This window comes from Xiphophorus maculatus, chromosome 7 (genome assembly GCF_002775205.1).
Source record: "Xiphophorus maculatus strain JP 163 A chromosome 7, X_maculatus-5.0-male, whole genome shotgun sequence".
NCBI classification, from domain to species: domain Eukaryota; kingdom Metazoa; phylum Chordata; class Actinopteri; order Cyprinodontiformes; family Poeciliidae; genus Xiphophorus; species Xiphophorus maculatus.
This window is the reverse complement of record NC_036449.1, coordinates 5688712-5712899: the sequence shown is the minus strand read 5'-3', so window position 1 is coordinate 5712899 and position 24188 is coordinate 5688712. Positions and strand designations below refer to the sequence as shown.

Sequence of the window (24188 nt, the reverse complement as noted above, 5' to 3'; positions counted from 1 at the left end):
ACATCCTTGACCAATCAAAGGCTTTGTTTGGCGCATTGGTAAAATGGAACTGTTCAACTCAAACATCTGATATGACTTGTCGAAGATAAGTGTTTGGATTATTAGGTAATTATACTAATTACACAAATTATACGCCACTGTGTGGTTCATAGCTTTGTTTGGAGTCACTAAATGGCGTCCAGGTTGGGGAAAGGGACTGTGTCGTAGTGCGGCGCATTTATTTCAACGGGTAGTACTTCGGCTTTATAAAATAGGCCTGCCTTGTGCAGAGAGGTTGTGGTTCAAACGCTGACTTGCAGGCTCGCCGTGTGCCTCTCTTTCAGATAGTGGATTATGTGGAGGCGTGTGCGTGAATTCAACATCTTTTTCGGACTTTGAATGCTTCCACTGCACTCTCTTGGTAACGTATGTACTGCTTTTCTTTCTTATTTTCTTATTTATCCAGGCGGAACTGTGTGCTAACCTTATATCCCCTCGGAACAATGCTGTACGTAAATTTGTGTCGTTACTTTAACTATTCCCTGACGATAAAACGTGACACCGTTTTGATATTTTTAACACAAGGATCCCTCTCTGGTTCGGTCCAAACTCTTAATTTGCCCAACAGCTTCAGACTCGTTGCCATATGGTTGGAGTTTAGTCGAAGTTTATAATTAGCAACTTTGACATCGACGCTGCCTTCAAAATAAAGCGTCTAAGTGCGTTGACACTTTTAGCGTTTGTAGTGCGCGAGCAGGTTTAATCGATTAAAAGCGCGTTTCTCGTGACATTTTTGAGTCACCACGTATTAAAGTGGGTCTTCCCACACCGTGTGGAGCTGACTTTACTCGCAGTAGCTACACGGAGCCCGTCGGGCTCGTTTAGCTGATGGCAGCTCGTGTTTGCTCGTTCTGGAATGAAAGCCAGGCTCGCGCCGCGAACTTTTCTAGAAGGCTCACGAGCTCTGTGCTGTGTGTCCGCGAGCTGCTCGTCTCGTTCTCGCATTCAGCTCCGCTCGTGCGGACTGGGTTTTGCTCGCTAATTTGCGAAACTGTTTGCGGTGTTCGTCTCTGAAGTCGGTGTGCGTGTTTGTTTTAAAAACTGGGCGTTTAGTTTCTGATTAAATATGAAACGGCGCTGCGCAGTTCAGGCAAATGCTCCAGCAAACCGTCGTGACGTCTCCCAGAAGCCTTCATGTTTTAACGTAATGTCAACCATCTGTCGGCGTAACATTGAATCCTTCCCTGGCCAGCAGTTCATGGCGAACGAACCTCGCAGTCGAGATTGTTGTGGCAATCAAACGCTCCACATCCAGCAGGAATAATGTGCTACATCCAAAAATCAGCTTCACATGACCAGGCTGCATTTACTGCTGCTCCCTATCAATAACACATGGTCTGATAATCAATAGTTTTTCTTTTTTACTGAGGTTGTAGGAATGCGCAGCTTTCTTTTCAACTATTTTTTTTTTATCATGAGGAAAAACAAGCTCGTTATATTAAAAATCTCATTTGAAAGAGTCCTGGGTTAAACAGCTGCAGAACAAGATTTAAAAACAAGGCAGTTTCAACCTTTAGACATTTTAGAGCCGACTTTTCATATGACTTAATAAAATTATGATAAAAAGTGATAAATGGATAGACCGATTAAGATAAAAGGGTTGATATAAGTCTATGATGAAATGCTCAATTCTATTATCCATTTTTCCCCCAATAATTCATTAAAGTTTGAACTTTTAGGTAGCAGGAGTCTTCACTATTGGCCTTTTGTTTCTTTTTACATAAAGTAGATAATTTAAGCCAGAGATGCAACAATTATTCTGTTCTGTGATCAGCAGATTAGTTGTTGTTTTTTCCCCCCACTTCATTAAGTGCATTAAAACTAAGAACTTAGACCAAGACACATTGGTCTTGACACATAATTCAAGACCAATGTGTCTTGAATAATTTAACACAATTTAACACATTAATTTTGTAATAATTGCATCGATTTTTAACTAACTTAATTGCATTTTTGTTTTTTTTTTTACATTCGAAGGTTCAGGCCGAGCAACGCGTTTCCGGTACGTCTGTAAATCTGATGCACAAGTGACAAAGCCGCTTTTCTTGGACCCCTGGGGGTTAATTTTTGTTTCCAAAAACAATCTAATTATATGCTGGAAAGGACTGTTGTTGTGGTAAAAGGAGTTATCCTCTCAGCGAAGCTATTCACGCCTAAACTAGCATCTCAATGCTAAACTTGATGTGGCATCACAGACGTCCTCTACGCTAATGTCCGCGTTCACAGTCCACATTTATTAAGCAGTTCCATGAATGATCAGTACGTCCTGAAATACCTGAAAGCTGAATGGGTGTAGTGGTGCTTTTCACCAATCTGATGACCTAAATAATGGATTAAAAACATGTACATTTGTTGCTCTTATACGTCTATTTATTCAGTAATTTGGCAGTGAAACTGGCTTTTGAATTTAAAATGTTGCTTATTCTTTTAGCTTTCAATGAAAATATTATTGATATATTAGACCTTATAGTAACTCCAGTACAAATTGTAAGTCCCACCCACTGTAAACACAACAACCAGCAACATGGAGTGTGATCTACATATTCCTCCTTCAAAATAAAATACGGCTATAAAGTACAAATGGCATGCTGTTAGTGTGAAAGATTTCTAATAACCTTTATTATAGTTTGGAAACTGAAGGCATAAAACTAAGTTAATTTTTTCTTTTTACTTTAGATCAGCTGATTGGGTCAGGTCTCTGGGGAATGGGTTTGAATCCAGCTCGTACCTTTCGTACCCACGTGTTGCCTGGTGTTTAAGTTGCTTGCTCTGGATGACCTCTTTGACCCTCCTGCTAACAATCGCTTGTTTCTCCACCCCAGTAAATTTGAAGCTTGCGTGAGGATGGAGAACAAGGAAGAATCCAGCTGCAGCTCCGTCAGCGACCTCACCTGGGAGCAGGTGAGCCGGCTGAACGACGTTCTCACAGAGGTGGTCCCGGTCCACGGCCGGGGGAACTTCCCCACCCTGGAGGTGCAGCTGAAGGACATCGTGGCGCGCGTGCGCTCCCACCTGGAGCTGAGCGGCATCCGGGTGAAGGACATCCGGCTCAACGGCTCCACGGCCAGCCACGTGCTGGTGCAGGACATCGGCTGGAGCTACAAAGACCTGGACTTCATCTTCCGGGTGGACCTGCCCACCGAGGCCGAGTTCCGGCTGGTCAAAGACGTGGTGCTGGGGATTCTGCTGGACTTCCTGCCCGAGGGCGTCAACAAGGAGAAGATCACCCCCATGACGCTGAAGGAGGCCTACGTTCAGAAACTGGTGAAGGTCAACACAGAGCAGGACCGCTGGAGCCTCATCTCGCTGTCCAACAACAACGGCCGCAACGTGGAGCTGAAGTTCGTCGACTCGATACGCCGGCAGTTTGAGTTCAGCGTGGACTCGTTTCAGATCGTGCTGGACTCCGTCCTGTCCCACTACGAGCAGCAGCAGCAGCCGGCGGCGGCCATGTCCGAGCAATTCCACCCGGCCGTCCGAGGCGAGAGCGTGTACGGAGACTTCAACGCCGCGCTCGGGCACCTGCGCAACAAGCTCATCGCCACCAAGCGGCCCGAGGAGATCCGCGGCGGCGGCCTGCTCAAGTACTGCAACCTGCTGGTGCGTGACTTCCGGCCGGCCAATCAGGAGGAGTTCAAGGCCCTGGAGCGCTACATGTGCTCCCGCTTCTTCATAGACTTTCCCGACATCGGAGAGCAGCAGCGCAAGGTGGAGGCCTACCTGATGAGCCACTTCATCGGCGAGGAGAAGAGCAAGTACGACTACCTGCAGATCCTCCGCAAAGTGGTGAACGAGAGCACCGTGTGCCTGATGGGCCACGAGCGGCGGCAGACGCTGCACCTGCTGTCGCTGATGGCCTTCCGGGTGCTGGCGGAGCAGAGCGCCATCCCGGACGCGTCCTGCGTCACCTGTTACTACCAGCCGGCGCCCTACATCAGAGACCACAACTTCAGCAACTACTATGTGGCGAATCAGAACATTCCAACATGGCTGCCGTGTAACTGACCAAACGGAAACAGGGTTCCAGCGGGGGCGACCCGGGAAGGCTTGTTTTGGCTGCGGATGCTGCTTTTCAACAGAGGAGGAGGAGAAGGAATTGATTTGGCATAAAAACATATAAAAAAAAATTAAAAGGGGGAAAAATGTCTGAAAAAAATTACCCAGTGGCAATAAATGCAATGTTTCTCTTAAGGCACATTTTTCAGTGGACAAATGTTTTGCTTTTTTTTTTTTTTTTGATTCTTTCTCATTCCTTTTCTGCAGAGGTGTTAACGTTTTTAAGTGTTAATTTTTTTTTTTTTGGACTTTTTCTTGGTATATGCCTTTAATCTTAATGGAGATGTTTGTGCCTTAACCTAGAGGTATCAGGTTTACCCCTCCAGAGTTTTGAGTATGGACTGTTGTTAGAAGAAAAGGGAAAATGTAAATGCTGTAGCCTTCAGTTTGGGTTCCTTCTTGTTCGTTAAAAAAATCATAAAAATGCTGAAAAAAATGAAACATTATATTGGGGAAGATTTGGGATGCCCTTACTAAAAGACAGGAAGTAAGGATTAGAATCAGCAGTTTGTTTTCATCTTTGACAATGTGCCAGCCCTATACATGCCAGCAGTGCCTGATATTTGTACACAATGCAAGACTTTATTACGTATTAAGATTTTCCACTGTGAACTTCAGGCCCCTCTCCCCAAACACAGGGTTCAGTTTTCCCAGTTGAGCCTGGCTTGGAGTGGAAATGTCTCATCGCTCTCGTTGTTTTTCATCGTTGCTTTCCCTCTGTTTTTAAGTTGCTTTCAGAAGAAGTTGCGAGTGACCTCTAGTCGCAGTCTGCTCTGGTCGGATGGCGACCCGTAGCGGGGGAGCGGAGTGACGGGCCAACCGACCGGCTGCTCTTCCCTTAAAAGGCGCCACACGCGGTGGGGCCCTGCAGGGCTTGTCCCTCGCAGGCTCCCTGAAACGCGATCCTCCTCTGACGCAGCTCGCCGGCCGACTCTCCAGCTATTATTATCCTCCCAGCCCTCCTGGGGACCGGACCGGCCCCGGCAGCCTTACATGCGTCTGCGCTGAGTCACTTCCTGTCCGACAGATGCACGCTGCGTTTGAACCCCCTTTTGTGGTCATGGGAGGAGAGACGGAACGTCTCCCCCTTTCAGACTTGAGTATTGATTAATGTGAAGGCGACAGGCAGGCCCCCCACTCCCCTCACCGGCTGTAAACCTCCACATTTCTATTTCCAGCGAACCCTATTATTAGCTGTGAACGTTGGAAGCTGAGTGCTCCAGCGTGCCGTCTCTTCCAGATATCGCCACAGAGCAGATGACAGTTGGACTCGCGTCAGCGGCCACGCCCACATCCACGCGGTTTCTTGGAAGGCAGATTCCTGCTGCCGCTCGTCTCTGGAGGCAGATAACCTTATCAGGCTCGCGTGGTCGAGAAAGACGGGCCTCTCGCCTACAGGTCGCATGGAGGCCGGCCCCTATTTATTTATTTATTATTATCATTATTTTCCCTGCTGTCAGCTCTAGACCAAAGGCAGCTTCACAACCAGCAACTGCAACAATCAAGTGCCTGTCGCATGTTTTTTTTGGGGTTTTTTTTTTGGAGAGCTGAATATTTTTAAAGGGGTTTTAATGTTGATCAGGAGGGAGGAGTGTATTTTGTTTCTTAAAACTCAACAAAATTATAGTAGAAACGTTGCCATTTATCTTTTATGGGTAAATTCATACATTTTTGTCCAGATTTGTAGTGAGAATAATTGGTTTTCTTTTTCAGTCCCAGCTCACCTGTACAGCCGTTCCTGCCGGGCCTTTCAGTCGTTTGGTTTTATGGTCCGTGTCCGCTCTGTTTTGCCGCCGCCAGCCAGGTGGCTTCATCCTTCATCCTCAGATGCTCCAGGAAATCTAGTTTGTTCCATTCGCAGAGGAAATGTTTCATATTTTATATCTCTGTTTAGCTGTCAGTCTGGCATCAGAGCGCCTGCTGACCAGCCAACACTTAGTTTGGTTTCCTGATCTAAAACTAGCTGAAGTGTTGTGCAGAGACCGTGTACTTCACACCCAACCTCTTGAAAGGCATGGAGAGCAGCTAATGTGGCCGCAGTAGAGGGAGTTAATCATGTGGGACGCTCTCTGGATTAAAATCGTGACTATTATTTTATGTTTCTCACCCCTTTCTTTTAACTCTTGTCCATAGCAGTCCTCTTCCCTCTCCGATTTTGCAGCATTTAAATGGTGACGAAGTGGGAGACCCCAGATTTAACTTTGACATTACTCTGAGGACAGTTTGTGCTTTTTATCAATAAAACCGCTTCCCTTTTCATATAACAGACCTTTGACTTGAGGGTTCAAGCAGCAGCCTGAAATCTCTCCACTGTCTGCGTATATTCTGTGAATAATTGTTCGGCCTAACTCCTGCTCGCCGCTGAGTGCCAGGCCTTTGTTGGCGTCGCTTCTTAACGCTCGTTTTTAAGCGAAGTCAAAGAAAATGCATAAAATTAAATTTTTGCATTTTTTGGGTTGAGGATGAACACAGCCCGGAATGTTGACCTTGTGCTTTTTTTTTTTTTTGTTGCCGGTCTGCTTTCTCGTGTTTACGGTTGCCGTTGGTGAAAGCTTTCCCACGTAGGAGTCGGGTTTTGTGCCCCTTCCTTAATGGGGGCTGGTGACACGTCTGGATGTAGAAACTCTTTGTGAAGGACGCTGTAGGGAGAATTAAACTAAATGAGGTTTATAGGCTGCTTTTTTTTTGTGTGTAAATGTTTTGGCCCCCACCTTTCTGCTGTAAACTTGTCACTTCAGTGTCACTCCCCTCTCTTTGTTTGGGCCATTGTTGATCAGTACAGAGTGTTTTATCATTCAACACCTGTAGATGTATCGTGTTTTCGGGGGCGGGGGACACACAGAATAGATATTTAGTGATTCTGCTTGTCTGAAGTGAAAGTCTCATAAGAATGTGATGGGAGGATCTAAGCTCTCCTACAGTTTCTTTGTAAAGGGTTGTGAATTTTTTTTTTTTCTTTTTTCCGGCAGATCTGTGTTTACCTAACTGCGTGGAAGTGTGTGTGAGCGCACGTCAGCGTGTGTGTATGAAGGGATGGGTGTGGTGACTTAAAAATATATAAAAAGTGAGGAAAAACATGAAACTTGTCGCACTTTTTTCTCTCTCTCTCTCTTTGAAATAGTAAATGCAGACGAGCATTTCTGTCCGCTTTGAGATGGTGACGATGACTGATGGTTACGATGGTACTATTTCATTTTTCAGCACTTTTACCTCACTTGAGTTTTCCTTTATTATTATTTTTTTGAACGGAAAACGTAAATGTACACCAGGAAAGTGTGTTTTGAAGAAGAAATCATGAATAAAAAGATTTTTAAATGCATTACTTCTCTTGGTGTTTTGTTTTTTTATAAAACTGAATCCTACAGACTGACAGGAATGTCTGCAGGTTGAGTCTTTCTTTATTTTCTTTGAAGAATTAACTAAATTGTGTCAACATAAAATTAGATTTGTTTTCTTTTAAACTAAAAAAAAATACACGTTTAAGAAAAAAAGGTCAATATTTGACATATTCTAAAATCTCTAAATCTGAATCTTGATCTAAGGATTCATCAATCATAGATCAAGAGAAGTGACTCATATCGTCACCTTCCTAAAATAATGGGGCCCCAAGACATTTTTATTGGGGGAAAAAAAACCTTCTGGTGAAATATGACGGGTAATTATTTTAAGAAGATGATGTTATATATAAATTATAGCTCAGCTGTTTTCTCATCTCGATGCTCTAATTTATTACTTTTTTAGCTAATCTCCAAAGATCAGACAGTTGAGAAACAAATGTCCTGACTTCAGTCGGAGGTGTAAAGATTGTCAGGTACCAATGGAAACCGCAATTCAACATTTTCCCTTTGAATTTTGCAGATAGGATTCTTTTTTAAATGTCCCAATTTAGAGTTAAACGCACTTCCTGGTTAGTTGAATTTCAATACTCAATCATATTCAATACATTGGAATGTAGATTCCAATGAGCCTCACTTGTCACCTTAAAAGTTCCTTTAGAAAATAACCTTGAAGCTGATATTAAATGAACATTTCTGAATAAAAATGTTTTGCGTTGTAATATTCTAATCTTCAATGTCACATTTTCATTTGTTGTAAGCAGAAAATCAAAATGAACAGAGTAACATTCTGTGTGTAATTCATCTACATGATGTGTTTCGATGAGTAAATCACAGACCCACTCAGTAAATTATATTGAGAAGCTCATTTATTTGAGGAACTTTATCACTAAGTGAGACATATAACGATTAATTACATACAGAAGGATGTTTGATTCATTTATGTTAGTGGTTTTCCACTTGCAGCTACTTAAAACACATTTTAGGACATATATTCTAACATATTATATGACTGGGTTACTGAAATGAATGCACTTTTCAATGATCTAATTGACATGAAGGCTGTCTACATTAATAACTAGAGCTGCAAGATATTCTAACTACTTTGTGGCAAAAATGAGCAATAAGTAGGCAATACCAAAGTACAAGCTTTAGCATTAAAGTTTAAGGTTAAGTGTTAATATTCATATGCTTATAGACTTAAGTCTATTTCACTAATTTACTCTTAAAGCTGCAGTGTGTACATGTTATGAAAAATATTTATTTTTTACATATTTGTTGAATCTGTCACCACAGGGTGACAGAGTTTGGTATGACACAGATGATCTGTTAAAATAATCAAGCTACTCCACCTTCTCCCAGCGCTGACTAGAAGCAACCAATCAGAGGCAGGAGGCGGGCTTTAGTGCTGTCCTATAACAGCGAATTGTTTCTCCTCCATTAGCACATTTAGCAGCACATTGACAAAAATTGATTGACAGCGCTAAAACCCGCCTCCTTGTTCTGATTGGTTGTAAAATCGGGTTTTTTTGTATGTGTCTATTATAAACGTTACATTCTGCACCTCTGTATCAAATATAGTTTTAGTATAAGTGTACTAGGAGTACGCTTGAATCATCTTTGCTAAGTGTTAACCTGAAGAGTGAACCTTTAGCTATGTAACAGAATCACTTCAAGTTGTTTCTGCAGCCTCATCTTTCTCCATGAGGATAGTTCATCTGTCTAAGGTCGACTTGGTGATTAGCTACGCCAGGGAATTTGGCCGACATCTGAGCGGCCGTGTTATCCCGTCCACGCCGTTTTAATCCGCCGTTGTTTATCCCAGTGTTAGCGTCTGCCGCCTTGGCCGGCCTCCTGACTTCTCCTCAGCCTCCTGACGGGAACCCAAACCAGAGATGTTTTCCGTCTGCATCGCCGCAGAAGCGGTTAGCGGGGAGCTCCGTTGGCTCCACAGTACTCAAGAACCGAAAGGGCCGAGGCCCCCTTCCAGATTTCTTTTTACTGGGCAATAAGCTGAATGTTGCTTTTCTCTCAAGATGTTTGAGGTGTACTTTCGACTCCCCACAATGTAAACACGGGAAGGAAGGTTTGCCTTTGCAATGCTGTCTGCAGGTTCATTTCTTCCTTCGTGTTCTTCCAGGATTTACGGATCCACTTTAAAACCAAAGCAGCCGGATCATTTAAGTGCGACTAATAAAGAGTTTATCCTCATCCTCACTTTCTGCTGCGGTCCACTGAAGTCACTTTCTGCTCCCCGGTTGCCGTTCTGTGACTTATCTGAGGGCAGTGAGTCATAGCGTTGACTTCGGAGATGAAGTAATCTGGCCTCTGGAGTCTGTTTTTTCCATCCTGCTTCCTTCTCATACAAATGCTTCATAAAACTCTTGTAACGTTTAATTCTGTTCTACCCAACCCTGACTCACCTCCTCCTCTCTCTCTGCTGTGGTTTCAGTGTGGTTTTTACATGAGCGAACCTTCAAAGATCAAATGTCTTTTTATCACCAGTCAACCAAAAGGTTCCTCTTTTGTGAAGTTTGTGGTTTAGAGGAACTGCGAGTAATTGTGAGTTCAGGTTGAATCTCTGGAATGCGTCGCATTCAGCTTCCCTCCAGCAGGAGCGGACCTCTGAAAACGCCAACAGTCTGCGTTCACTAGTCGTCGTCGTCTCTCTTGCGAAGCACCGGCGTCTGGCTCACCGTGACGGCAAGTCAGAGGACAGATGAAACAGTAAAAACACGCCGGCGTTGTTCTTCCAATTTTAGTTTATTAGTTTATTTAAGACAGGGACATTGTGCAAAGACCATCAATAAAAGATGCTTTGCACCGTAAAGGGGCAGTATTGTGTGCAATCAACTTTTTTGAGGTGTTATAATGATATTCCTTCATCGAAAACGTTGCTCTGGTTCTCTCGTGCATGATTGAGAAATTCTTTAATCTCCATGGAAATGATTCAGTTGTGCAAAACGCCTGGTTGGACCTAGCTCCGCCTTCGAGGACGAAGCTCCTCCTCAGAGCTGCAGTTTCTAACCTCACAGAGCATTCCTCCACTGCATTCAGCTCCTTCAGACTAGCCAGTAGCAATTAGCAAACACCTGGTGGTACTGAGCATCTCCTGAGCTCATTATAGGAGCTACTTCTCAAAAGAACGCTGGTAAAAACAATGTTATTAACCCATCTCTAAAGGGTTAATAGAGATGTGTTGTGACTACGTCCTGAAGGCGGAGTTTCAGAAAGAACTAGAGCTTCTTAAAGCGACAGAGGCCCAATTTGAAGGCGTTAAATTACCAGGTCAGATTTCTTTTAAGTCATTTTTGATATATGCAGCATTTTCTTTAGCAACTGATATGAACATAGTTACTTGGTTGTGTTATAGTTACCTTATTTGTACCATAATTTATTCTGAAAGTAAACACAGTACAGATTCTTTACAAAAAAGAAAAAAAAAGGTAAAATACTGGTTGATTTAGCTGTCAGTAACTTACTGTAAATATACATTTTCAACGTTTTAAAGGTAGTTTAATGCTGGAATGAATTCAGCATATGTACAATTACTATACCCGGTCATAAACTCATATCAGTATAAACTTTTCCTCTGTGATCACTAATGTCAAGATGACAGGTTTTCTGTTGTTTTTCAGTTTGGACACTGCTGGTTTCCTTATAACACTTTCCTGGCGCCGCAAGAAAAGTCCTTCAGGTCGGTGGAAAGTTTAAGACCAAACTCTCCGGTTCCAACTTCTCTATCGATCGTTAAATTATGAGTGCACATAAAATTTCATCCTCGCTGTGGGAAGATCCACTCAATGTGTTTTTGACTACCAGGCAACCCAGAGGGGAATATTTTTCCCCAGTTTGAAATAAATGTTGTTGGTTGCCTCATTCTGCACACGGTAGACATAAATCAACAAAAGCCTTTGTTTTCCAGCGTGATTCAACAAAAGTGTCGATAATAAACGGGCCAGACAGTTGAGGAAGTAACTCAACTGCAGCTCCTTGTAGATCTACTCTCCACATTTCATCGGAAATCAGAAACTTCTGTGTAATTTATGGGTACTTTATCTGCAAAACTAGCAAGTAGAAGGAAAAGGATACATGGCTTTAAATTTCCTTTACGAAACAAAAATCTTGAAAGTGTGGCGTGTGTTTGAGTCAGCACTTTGTAAAGATATGATTTGCTGCAGTCGTAGCTGCTGTGAAAATAATTCAACGGAGGCCTGCTTTTTGTGCTTTCGTGTTTCTAACGGTGCTGAAAAGTTTAATGCCTTCTATAAATTTAAACTAAAATGTGGAGGGGAAAAAAAAACCTTCAATATTTTCAGTAAAATGTAGTTTTAAAGAAATGGAACTATAAATCAATCGTAGCAACACATCACTTTTTGCCCTAAGAGGTTTAGATTGGCGTATTCCTGACTGTCGAAGGGTCAGTGAACGCCACGGCGAGATCTAAAGGCCTTCAGAGGAAAAACTGGAGCAACGTTTAAGTCTGGAGAGATTTCAGAGACTTAAACAGAGACTTTGGACTCAATCTTTCCTCTTTAGAGTCTGTAAGCTGAGGGCGTTCAGAACAACTCCCAACAAGTCTGGCTGTCCAAACAAGCTCAACCTGAGAGCACAATGCAAGATATTAAAGCTGCAGTGTTATTAAAAATGATTAAAACAGTTGTGAAAGTGCTTTGGGAGACTGATAATCTGTGGGAAACAAATCAATCTCCTCCTCCCTGAGCTATTATTGCTGTATGAAGAAATGTGCCAAAAGCAACCAATCAGACCCAAGAGGAGGGGCTTAGCGCTGTCAATCACACTTGTGTACACAGTGCTAATTGTGCTAATAACAGAGAAACAAGTTACCATTACAGAAAACCCATTGTCATCGGTAGCTATGCTAACTAGCCTTAGCATTCATGGCAGGCTATGTTGTGGTGAACCAGCTGTACTGAAGCAGAGAGCAGGGGATGGGGAGGGATTAGTGCAAGTACAGGAGTTTGATAGACAGCGGTAAGGCCCACTTCCTGTCTCTGATTGGTTGTTTCTAGTTAGCACTGTGTGTGAGAGGCAAGCTCAACTTTTTTCAGTTTATCTGCATCATCCCATACTGCCACAACCTGGGGACAGCTGCAACAAATATCTAAGACAAATTATATAAAGCCTCCAAAAACCCTGTAAAATGACTGAAGTACCGCAGCCTCCTTCTACTGCTGAATCAGAAGAGACCACATGTTCAACTTTCATGGAAAGTGTACAAGAAGGAAACTGATAAAAACACAAAGAGGTTTGCCTGAGAAACTCAAGAAGTGCACCAGAACAGAAGACATGTTTGGCAAAAATTAAGATCTGAATTCAGTGGAATAAGCATGAAGCATGGAGGAGGGAGAGTCATGCTCTGGTGGAGGATCTGACCAGGATGTATGAGGAAAATTTACTATTTGTAAAAAAAAAAAAAAAAAGAATGAATAAAAACATTGAGATGAGTTGAAAAAAACATCAAGCATCTCCAAGCAGAAAATGAAGACTGATGTCAAACACTGCAAATAACTAATGTTCATTTACGAAGCGCTTTTTGGAGACTTAAAATCACGATGCGCTGCACAGCAACCGTCATCGTTAAGTAATACAAAGAATAAACAGCAGGCTTAAGAAATCATGACATCAAATCTTGGAAAAAGCAAAATAATTTTCAGTTGTTTCTTCTTTTTTTTTTTTACAAACCTCCACAGTCAGACGCTGCAGGCGCAAACTGTTCCTGTAATTAGCAACGAGAAGTCACAGGGCGTTCAAATTCTTTCCTGAGCTGGAAAACACATTTTTATTAGTATCTTTTCTCTGACGGGTGAAACAAACGTAATTTTTTTTTTTTTTTACCAATATATATTTTTATTGAGATTTTTCACTTTGGAAATACAAGCATGTAATTATCTGAACAGGTTCTCTTTGTAGTTATTGCATGACAGTAATTATTTTAACTCGACTCAGAGAAATAAAAATCAAAGAAATAAAGGGAAAACAAAAAAGGGGGGAAAAAAAGAGAAGGAAAAACAACAAAGAAAAAGAAAAAAAAACAAAAAAAACACAGCTTTTCAAAAACGGGGGTATTCAAGCAGATTACAAATTGATCAGATATGAATGTACACATCTATACAACGTGGCACAAACCGGCATTGGATTTCCTAATATATGTTATTTTTTCTAGCGGCAAATTAGACAACATCTGTTTTAACCACTGCGAGGCACTACTGTAGGTCTACTGATATTTTTCCAAGCCAAAGCAATACATTTTTTTTTTGCAGCTAACGAGCTTATATCTGTAAAAGTACGTTCTGATTTACTAAAGTTATGTTCCCCAGGGTGTAGAGCTAACAGGAACAATTTAGGATCCAGTGAAACTTGCTTTAAGATATTTTTTTCAATTATGTCTTTCATTACTTCTGTCCAAACTGCTTTGATTTGTCTGCATTCCCACATGCAGTATTAGAGTCCCTTTACAATTACATTCTACACAGAGATCTGAGATGTTATTATTGTATTTATTTAAATGGCTGATGCGTAACATAGATACGCATCAGCCATTTAAATTGTAGAATTCTAACACGGCTGTTTATGGACATTGTGTGAGTTTTAATTCAAGCCTTTTCCCAATTACTGCTGCTCACTGATATTTGATAATTGGTCCAAGTTCCAGTTTATAAGCTTATTATTTGAGTTCTCTAATGAGTTAGAGATCAGCACATTATAAAAGTCTGAAGTGATGCCCTTCCTTGATTTATTCCGAGTCATTAACGTTTCAAGTAACGTAAGAGGGGGCTTGTTAAGGTTGTTGTAATTTGCTTTAACAAAGCTTCTTATCTGAAGAAATGTGAAATAATGCTTTTTATCCAGCTTGAATCTGGTTTGTCGCTCTCCAAATGACAAAAATATATCAGAATTTGATGGGTAAAGGTCACCAATACCTTTTAACCCTTGCAGTGCCCAAAGCCTAAAGGTTCCGTCTGCTCTACCTGGAGCAAACAGCTGATTAAACTGGGACATGTCGTTTGGCTCCGCAAGGGTTTTTCTAACATCCTGCCAAATTTTAATCATGTTTTCCAGAATGGGATTTGTTGTGTTTCTGTAACTTCTTTGATGTGTCGGAGTATATGAACAATGGAAGAGCTAAACTTAAATCGTGGGACTCCATTTCTACCCAGTGAGGATTATCCTTATCTGCAAAATAGAACATAATAGTCCTTAATTGAGTGGCCTAATAGTAAAATTTAACCCCCCTCTATCAAATGGTAAATAAAGCAACGGGAGGCGAAGCCTAGACCTTCCCTTATTCCACACAAAACCTAAGATGTTTTTTTTTTCAGCCAATTGAATAATTCAGGAGGAGGCGGAACGCTTTGAAAGAGGTATAATAGGTTAGGAAGTATATTCATTTTCAGGACATTAACTCTTCCCAACATTCATATAGGCAGAGAGTGAGGCAGCTATTGTTTTCATTAGGGATTCATAATTGGATTTGACCAGCTGTTGTAGTTCTGGGATAATCTGAACACCCAAATATACAAAATGTTCCACTACTTTAAATTGCTTAATCTCACTGATGGGGTTCATCCCTTCACCTGGATCTAATACCAGAATAGAGGATTTTGTATTATTTACTTTGTAGCCTGAGACTCTCCCAAATTCCTGGATCACTTCCATCAACGCCGGAATTGAGTTTTTCAGCTCCGTTAGAAATAAAACAACATCGTCAGCGAATAGAGAAATTAACAAATGTCATTTTTGTTGTTTAGGTTCGCTTACTTTCTAAGAAAAGATACGGCTAAATTCTAGAAGTTTGTGAAGAATGCAGAGTCTCCCGACATGTTTAATTGATTTAAAACTAGAGTTGAAGGAAGGTGTGTTTCTTGTTGTTGCTGTTTTTTAACCATGACTTAACATGTCTGGTGATTGGGTCACAAATGCCTAACAAGTACAGGAAGGGATAATGGAGGAATTAGTCTGTGGCCTAAGTCCTGTAGTTAAGACAAATGGAAAACTCATTAAGTCTCTTCATGTTTCAGATGCTCTCACTTGCAAACATTAGGTTACAAAAACGAGTTCATTTTTTTAAATACTACTTTGGTTTCTGTGACATTACACCTGCTAAAATGAGCTTCGTTGAAGTATGAATCATTCCCACCGTGATGCTTCCTCTGCATTTGAGAAATCAACTGTGGTGATGAATTTCTTTAGTCTGTTTCACAAGAAAGACCTGCCCATGTTTGCAACACCTTACAGTAACATGTAAAAACATTTCTCTCGTTATAAAACACATTCATTGGCAGCAGCGCTGCTCTCTTCATGTTGTTGAAACGGCACGATTTTTTTTTTTTTACTGTAAAACTCACAGAAAACAGGCGTTAGCGTCCTAATTTAAGCGGCATTTTTGCAACGAAGTTATTTACCTAAGGATGGACAATATGGCTGAAAAACGCGTCACAATATAAGCGTTTCACATCAGTAGACTTGATAATATTGATGAGTTTTTGTTTTAAATGACTGAAATACTGTCAAGCCGGTGACGCTACTTTTCTTCTTTTATTCCCAGTTTTCATTCATCTCCGCTGTTTGTTTTTTTTGTTGTTGTTTCCCAACAGTTATGAGGCACTGTGGCGAAACTGCTGCTACGTAAGGTACTCGGCAGGTTGTTGCTAGGCAACCAGAGAGCGAGAGAGTTAATTGACGTCACGCCACCGAACTAGCTTAGCTGCCGGAGACAAGTTAAGCTTCTAAAGCCATATAAAAACAGCAATAAAAAGCCTTTCCTCTGCCTACATCCCCCAGAATGCCGTGCGGCTCAGGATCGTAGATCAGTGAAATTATTGACTAGTCTTTTGAATGTATTTTCTGCTGATACTGATCACGTATCTACCGTATTATAGTTTGTTATTGATTTATTATTCAGCCCTACATTTGCCAGATTTTACTTTATATTCTTCAAGAAATTGATGAACATGTAAATTATGAACATGTCGGTATTTTAGTCTTTCAAAACCAAAAGGTTCTTCTGGAGCAGTTTCTACTGTTTTATTTCAGAGGATGCAAAATAAAATGTCTTATTTCCAGAATACAGAATCTGTTGTGCAGAAATCAGTTCTTTATTGGCAAGTTATTGTTTCCACGCGTATTAAATATTTCTCTATTTCTAACAGGTGGCCATTTTCAATTGTTTACATTTATGTTTGTCAGTTTATTTGCGACTTTGAAGGTTAGTATATAACTAATTCATCAACAAGATTCAATTTATAAATTACAAACCAACAGAGAATTCAGGGTGTGATTTGACTCAGATGGTTTTCAGCTATACGCAATAACCAGCTGGTCAGAAACTCAAATATGGTTCCTGTCGTCAGTAATCAAGTCACACTCTTTAGTGAAGAAGTTCTTACTAATGGGATATTATTCAAGGTTGTGTATTTTCGTTGTGAGTGACGTGTCTGTAAATGAAGTCAGAGGAAGAGAGACGTAGGAAACTATTTCCACATCCCACTGAAGGTACTGTTCGTTCAGGCTGCAAGAGAACGGGAGAGAGCAAGACTTTAAGCAAATAACAGGAAGGCAAAGTTGCTCTTATTATTTTCCAAATCTATCTGTCACTAAACGTGCTGGTTTAGGAAAAGAGTGCAGGATTTGCACTTGGCACAAACCTCATATGAAACACAGCTGAGAATAGAATAAAGTTTGCTAATAAAAGAAATAAATTGTCAGTCTGTAATCAGTCTGTTCCTGATTTTTCTTTTTTTTTTAAAATCAAGAAGCGTAGAGGAGATTTTTTTTTAATTTTGCTTCTTTACATGTTCCTGTGTTATGGTTCATGAAGAGTAACGGGATAAAGTCGGTACTTGTTAATCAGAGTTTTACAAAGCAAACAGGGAGTTGGCCACAAAGTTACAACTAATATGACTGTTTCACATTTTCTTTACGTTTCAGTTGAAGGTTGGAGTTCGTCAGAACAACCAAAGGTAATAACTCATGTGTGACATCACATCCTTTTATCTCGCCGAGGACTCGGAGTCGAGCCTTTCGCTTCACATTTCCTGTAAGTCAGAGACTGGAGCTCAGGTAGAGGTGACAACTGGTTTCTGTCACCCAGTTTCACACCTAGAGCACACACCTCCACCCTCACACACACACACACACACACACCCATACACACACACACACACACATTAAATTTCGTTGTTCTAGTGACAATGACAATAAAGATTTATCTTATCTTATCTCTCTATCTTACATCCAACTACTATGCTTTCAAACACGCGTCCATTTACTCACACTGACACACTGGGCCAGGTCACACAATGAGCCGTTTCTGGAAAAATACTGAAACAAGTAAGCAGAGGGTAGAGACAATGGTCAGTGGGGCAGAGTGGGAGGCTGTGGGGTTGTTTTTTGGGGGTCAGGGGTCACATACCTGCCCCTGATCTATAGCAACAGCTCCTCTTCCTCTCTGCTTCTACTGTTTGCCTGCTGGGTTTTAATTTATTTTTTAATTTTTTTAAAGGAGTTAAATAATTTTCCAAGTCCAGCCCTGAGTCGAGGTTATGGAGCTGGAAATGTTCAGGGCGGTCGATCCGTTTCATTCACTGTTCAGGTTTTATATTGAGGAATCGTCAAAGTGACGCTGAGATTCAGACGTTTCGGTCAGGAAGAGGCGTTAGTCATTTCAAGACTGAACACAGGATTCATGTTCCTGTCCGTGGAGCTGCGGGGCTTTTTCAGCGTAGTGCAGTTACACTTTAAAATTTCCAACTTCAGAGGTTTTTCTTTGACTCAGCAGCGGCTGGTTTACAGAGGAGTTTATGGTTAACAGAGGAAGGGTGCCCACGTCTTACTGCCTGCTATTCATCTTCTATTTGGAGCAAACTCATATGAGAATTTCCACTTCAGCACTGCAACAGCAAAAAGTTTTTATACCCCTCAAAGCTGTTGTCTTTTTTTTTTTTTACTTTAGAATCTCAGCAACAAGGCAGTACAAAGTGCTTCACATGATAACACAATTAACAAAAAAACACAAAGCATTACATGACCGTGGTAGAGTGAAAAAAATAACCAAAAAATAATTAAAAGTTGTAAAACAGGCAAGAAGTAATTCTTATTCCAGTTTTTATGAGTCTGATGAGCTTTTAGCCTCCATTTTGCAGTTTTCTGAAAGTTTACTCCAGATTTGTGGTGCATAGAAGCTGAAAGCTGCTTCTCCATGTTTTGTTCTGGTTCTGATGCAGAGCAGAACCAGAACCAGAAGACCTGAGGGGTCTGGAAGGTTGATACAACAACAGCAGGTCTTTACTGTATAGTAGTGCTAAGCTGTTCAGCAATGTACAAAGTTTTAAAGTTTATTCTCTGAGCTACAGGGAGCCAATGAAAGGACTGTAGAACTGGTGGGATGTTCTCTAACTAGTTTTAGTCAGAATGTGAGCAGCAGCGTTCTGGATTAGCTGCAGCTGGAAGATTGATTTTTTTTTTTTTTAGGCAGACCCGTAAACACACTGTTAATACATAAATGAACAAATGGATGAGGTTCTCTGTACCTGACTCGGATATTAGTTGTTTATATCTGGAAATGTCCTTCAGGTGACAGAAGACTGACTTTGTAACTGTCTTTATGTGTCTCTGAAGGCTCAGCTCCACCACTACACCCAGATCTCAGGCTGTAATAACAGAAGCTGCTTAGGGGAAGACAAGTGTTGAACTGATGTGAGAACTGACCTGCTGCTTCCGAAACGCCTGAGTCCAGATCTCTGCAGAGCCGAGTGGCTGCTGAAGAGCTTCAGTTCAGGCGGTGCGAATACTTTCTGAGGGCGCTGCATCGCTGACAGGCAAACAAAGTGCTCTGGAGAGACGAGGATTTCACTATGACACCTTCTCCATACGCTGCAGCAGTCACACGGTCTCAGTCTGAAGTCAGTCATCACTTATCGGGAGGATTACTTTAGAAACCTCTGACGAATTTTCCCTCATCGCTGCTCTTCTGTGTGAGCCTCAGCAGCGAACAGCCACGCATTAAGCAGTCAGAATCTGCATGTGAAATATCTCAGCCTGGTACTGAAGGGTCATCAGGACACAGCTGGTCAGCGCTTCATGCCTCGTCCTCAGCAGGACAGCTGTCTGGTCTTTCCATACAGTTAAACTACGGCTGTTCAGCACTGTGATCATTATCACCGCCGAGAATAAAACCAGGTGAAGTGATGGACGCTGTCATGCTGCCGGAGGAGCTGCAACCGTCTGCAGCACGCACACACACACACACGCACACACACACACACACCCACACACACACACACACACACACACACACACACACACACACACACACACCCACACACACACGTCCATCCCCCAGCCCCCACACACACCCCATCATCCTGACCAGATAAATGGTGAGTTTAAAACGGCCATTTTTTCTAATTGTACTGTGCATCTCTAAATGTCCTTCCTCTGTTTTAGAGAGCGATGATCCTAAATGAAATCATGTGTTCCCGGCAATAACCCGACTCTGACTGACAACTTTTAAAGAAAAAAATAGAACGTAGCATTTACACAGAAATCATATGGAAAATGTTTGCTTTCATTTCTGATTTAAAGAACAAAGTATGACATGTTTTGGTGTGAAGCCATTCAGTGACTTATAAACTAACAAACACATGTTAAAGTCAGCTCTCTAGGCTACAGGGAGTCAGTGAAAACTAAGATGATTTGCTGTGCTTCCCTAATTTTATTGAGAATGTGGGCAGCAGCCTTTTGGGATCAAATGGAGCTGGAGGATTGACTTTTTTAGGCAGACCTGTGAAGACAATGTTGCAGGAATCAATTCGACTGAAAATAAACACATGGATGAGTTTCCAAAATCTCTTCGGAACCTGGAAAACTTCTTCAAGGCTGCCTTTGTAATCATCTCTATGTGTCTCTGAAGGTTCAGCTCCATCACAACACCAGATTTCAGGCCTGATCTCCAGTTTCCAGCAGTAGTAACTGGGACTTTCTCTTACTTCAGTTTTGTTTCTATTCAGCTGGTGCTCTGCGGAGTCAAAAGAACTGACCTACGACCTGCATCAATCATCTGCAAGATGTAGGAGATTTCCTTCCACACTGTGTTGTCTGGAGATCCTCACGTAGTCAGTGCTTTAAACACAATGAACGTTTTTAGCACACCGTCTAAATCAGATTCTGCTAACCAACTGGTTTCTCAGAACCAATCTCTGGGTTACTGCTGCTCTCTCTGGCTGTGTTTCCATTACAAATAGGAGCAAAACTTTGTCAATATTTCGCTAACGTCAAAAAAATACAATTTAGACATTTGAAATGTGTCCATTAAATAAAAAAAACGCAATTAAAATGGCATCTGAATAAGCTCGTTCACGCTATAAGTCATGAAAAAACACGCCGCGCCGTCATCCTCCAACTACTTCCTGTCGTATTCTGGTTCTTGGTTTGGGTCGGTAGAAACATCAAACATCATGTGACTCGTGTGATGTGAAAAATGTGTTTCCAGTGCAGTTTGGTGAAACAAAAACAAAATTTGATACGGTTAAAAAAACCCACCTGATTAAAGCGCCACAAGTTTTAGTCAAAAGACAATTTTCTTTTAATTGCCGTGTTTGTATTAAGCTAATTTATTTACAAAATGTGAAATTGCTCAATTGTGTGGTCGATGGAAACGCAGCTACTGTCTCTAATTTGTATGGTACTACTAGTACATCACACTCATTCAACAGTCCTGTATAGGCTTTTCTTTTTTTTGGTATATTGAAATATTGGACATTTATTTAGTCATGTTTCCCAATTGAAAATAACACGAGTTTCCATGAGATATTAAGATAACTTATTCCACTGCATCTCCCACACCTCACCAAAACCTGCACCGCCCCAAAAACCAGGCTCACTTTTAGCGAAATACTCATAGATCCTGTACTAAACCAGGGTCATAATCCAGTGAAAAAATAATGAAACTGTAATGAATCTCAGATCACGAACAACCCAGGAAGGTTAAGTGAGTTTTAATAACAGCGACCAAAACGTACGAGACGGGTCAGCGACTAATTCCCGGGAGGTTCAGCGATTGGCAAAACCCCCCCCAAAAAAACAAACAGGAAGTTTTGCTGAAACAGGAAGTGGTGGTTTCCCAGGAAGTCCTCTTCAGAGACTCGACAAACTCGAATCCTCTGGTTCGTAACGGCTGAGGACTGGAGAGCGTCGCCCTTTTACCGGGGATTGTTCCGCCCTCAGGACCACACGGGGACGCAGGAAACGAGAAACGATGGCGTCATGGAGGGAGTCAGTGCACGTAGCAAAGTGACGTGATGTAAACACACTCCTTTTGTAGGACAAACTACGGAAGCCTCATAAGGACACGGAAAGTACTCAAAGGCTGCGACGAGGTTGACGACAGACAAAGACGCCGTGATCGATGAGCATTTTATAAATTATTAATCTATTTTAAGGCAATGCTGGTTTACATGCTGTATCACACACACATTAATTATCATTTGGCTCATGTTTTCTACGTCTCCCATCAGAGATCTCATCAGCGGGCCAAGAGTAACCAGCCGCAGCCCTGACAGCATCTGCTTCCCGGGGTTTTTGATGAGGCCTTCACGGATGATGTGCCGTAGTTGATCTGCGTTGCCACACAAGACGGGCGGGTTGCAGGTTGGCGTTGTCAAACCTGACAACTCGTGTCGGGGCGGGGACATGTTGCCACAGCGATGAGCATCCATTCAGCAAAGCGCCAACCAGCAGATGCTGTTGCCAGTCTGCGAGCACCAACACTTTCTGCTCTTACCGACGGATGGAGTCAGACGTCCAAGACGTCCAGAGGCGAATTGATTGAAAACTGAACGATAAATGTGTGGAAATCAGACAAACGTCGAGGGTGTTAATGTGGGAGAGAAATGGCTTTACAGCGCAACAAGAAAGGTTGTCTGCTTGCAAACAAAGTAGAAATAGAAGAAGTTGTGTTCGTTTCTCTCTATATGAGAATATAAAACTCATTTAAACTACTTTAATTGGGTCGCTGATCCAATAATTGGGCTCTGGAATCCCCTTTTTTGCCGCATTTCGGCCCCCATTCAGACGATTTTATTTAAGATTTAAAACCAGACACATACTTCATACAATCACTTTATGATTCCTAACTTACCTACCTGGAATGGCTTTCACAACTGAGGTGTTTGCGGCCATGCAAGCAAGCAGCAGCCGCCTGAAGATCTAACAGGGCGCCTGGACTCTGACCTGTGGAGAAGTCAGACGTGGAAAAGAAGTGTGAGAAGTGGAGCTGCTTGTGCAAACTGTTAAAGGACGGAGACAAGCTGAGCAAACAGCCACCGGTTCCAGCAGGCACGGTGCCGTTTATAGAACGGGACCCTGAGAAACAGGTGATGGGGCGGTGTGCAGCGGGCGAGCAAGCTGTGGCTGAAACAGAGAAAAACAAAACAGAGAGAGAGAGAACTCACTGTGTTCTCAGAGCTTTCCACGCACCACTGGTTTGTTTCCCAGAAAGATCTGTAATAAACTTCCTCAACACACACACACACACCCACACACACACCACTGGGCTGGTTGTTGGTGCAATTTACATCACCTTGCATAAGTATTCATACTCGCTTTGTCAATACAAACATCCTATTTTTATGTATTTTATTGGGACTTTCTGTCAGTTGTGGGTTTTGGGTTAAAAAGGGTTTTGAAACAGGTCCACTTCACAAATTTTGAAATTTTTTTTGAAATAATCTAACTTTTTTTTGTTGTTTTTGTCAATTCTGAGCAATCAAAACAATATTTATGTCATTTTTGTATTGAAAAGCATATGAGCAAGTGTAAAAAATGAATTAAAAGCAGATCTTGGTTGCTGGGTTGACGGGATCCTCACAAGAAAAAACAAAAAGCCAAAGTTTTCAAAGTTTGTGTTGTAACCAGCCAGTTTGGTGGTGCATTAAAGGGACATTGAGTCATATTTTGGGGGGGAGAATTTGTATTGATGATATTGGGATGATTGAGACTGGAAAAAGAATGTGTGGCATTAATATAATAATCAGCTGATAACAGTTTATAAAATTGCCGTTGCTCCTTTAACTGTACAACCATCAAAATACTATTCAGTCTTAGCCAGGCAACAAATGAGGGTTAAAAATTATTTTATGCTACTTATTGCAAAGAAAATGTGATTCAGTTTCTTCAAAATATGTTTGTTATTACTTTTATTGTTTTTCCTACTTGTAGACCAAAGATGTTGTTTGAAACATCTTTGTCACAGGACTGCTGTCCTGCGATGTCTCTCAGTTTTCCTCCAGGATGATGAAAGACTTCAATGTCTCTGCTATGTGTTACTATTCTGTTTGTCAGAGGTTGTGAAAAAAAATCTAAACTTTCATCTCAATCTTTTTTTAATTTGTACTTTTCTTATTATCCACAGGATTCAGATGCCATGGCAGACTTCATCCAGGCTCCTGTGGGGTTATTGACTGTTATGTTATGCTAAGTACTGCATATCATTTTGTTAAAATAAAATGTTGAATCTCGTGAACTTAAAATCTTTTGTTGTGGTTACTTAATGTATTTAGGGCAATCGGTTTCCTAGATTCTGCTAAGTAAACCGTGCTGTTCATGTACGTTGGACTAACTTGATGTAGTTGAGCTGAGAAGATGATAATTTACTAACTATTTCTAAGTTGAAACAACTTCACTAAACTAAGTTAAATTAACTTGACACAATTAAGTTCATACAACAAGGTCTGAAGT

General features: G+C 41.5%; 2 protein-coding genes across 4 annotated transcripts in view; both read left to right on the top strand.

Annotated features, from left to right (window-relative positions):
* man1a2 (mannosidase alpha class 1A member 2) overlaps positions 1–23926 on the top strand; it is a 176312-nt gene extending 152386 nt beyond the window's left edge. Inside the window, exon 14 of the mRNA XM_023337180.1 lies at positions 23863–23926. Coding sequence (XP_023192948.1) covers positions 23863–23911 — 49 coding nt within the window. The 3' untranslated portion in view covers positions 23912–23926. The remainder of the gene's footprint in view (positions 1–23862) is intronic.
* Positions 32–7414, top strand: fam46c (family with sequence similarity 46 member C). 3 transcript variants are annotated; one of them, XM_023337181.1, is made up of 4 exons: positions 32–105; positions 324–400; positions 2017–2041; positions 2862–7414. In XM_023337181.1, exons 2-4 carry the CDS (start codon positions 379–381, stop codon positions 4042–4044), a joined length of 1230 nt encoding a protein of 409 aa, XP_023192949.1. In that variant the 5' UTR covers positions 32–105; positions 324–378; the 3' UTR covers positions 4045–7414. The 3 variants fall into 3 exon arrangements, with proteins under 3 accessions (XP_023192949.1, XP_023192952.1, XP_023192951.1); XM_023337184.1 differs by lacking the exons at positions 32–105; positions 2017–2041 and having other exon boundaries at positions 185–400; XM_023337183.1 differs by lacking the exons at positions 32–105; positions 2017–2041 and having other exon boundaries at positions 186–405.
* Positions 23927–24188: the final 262 nt, after the last annotated feature.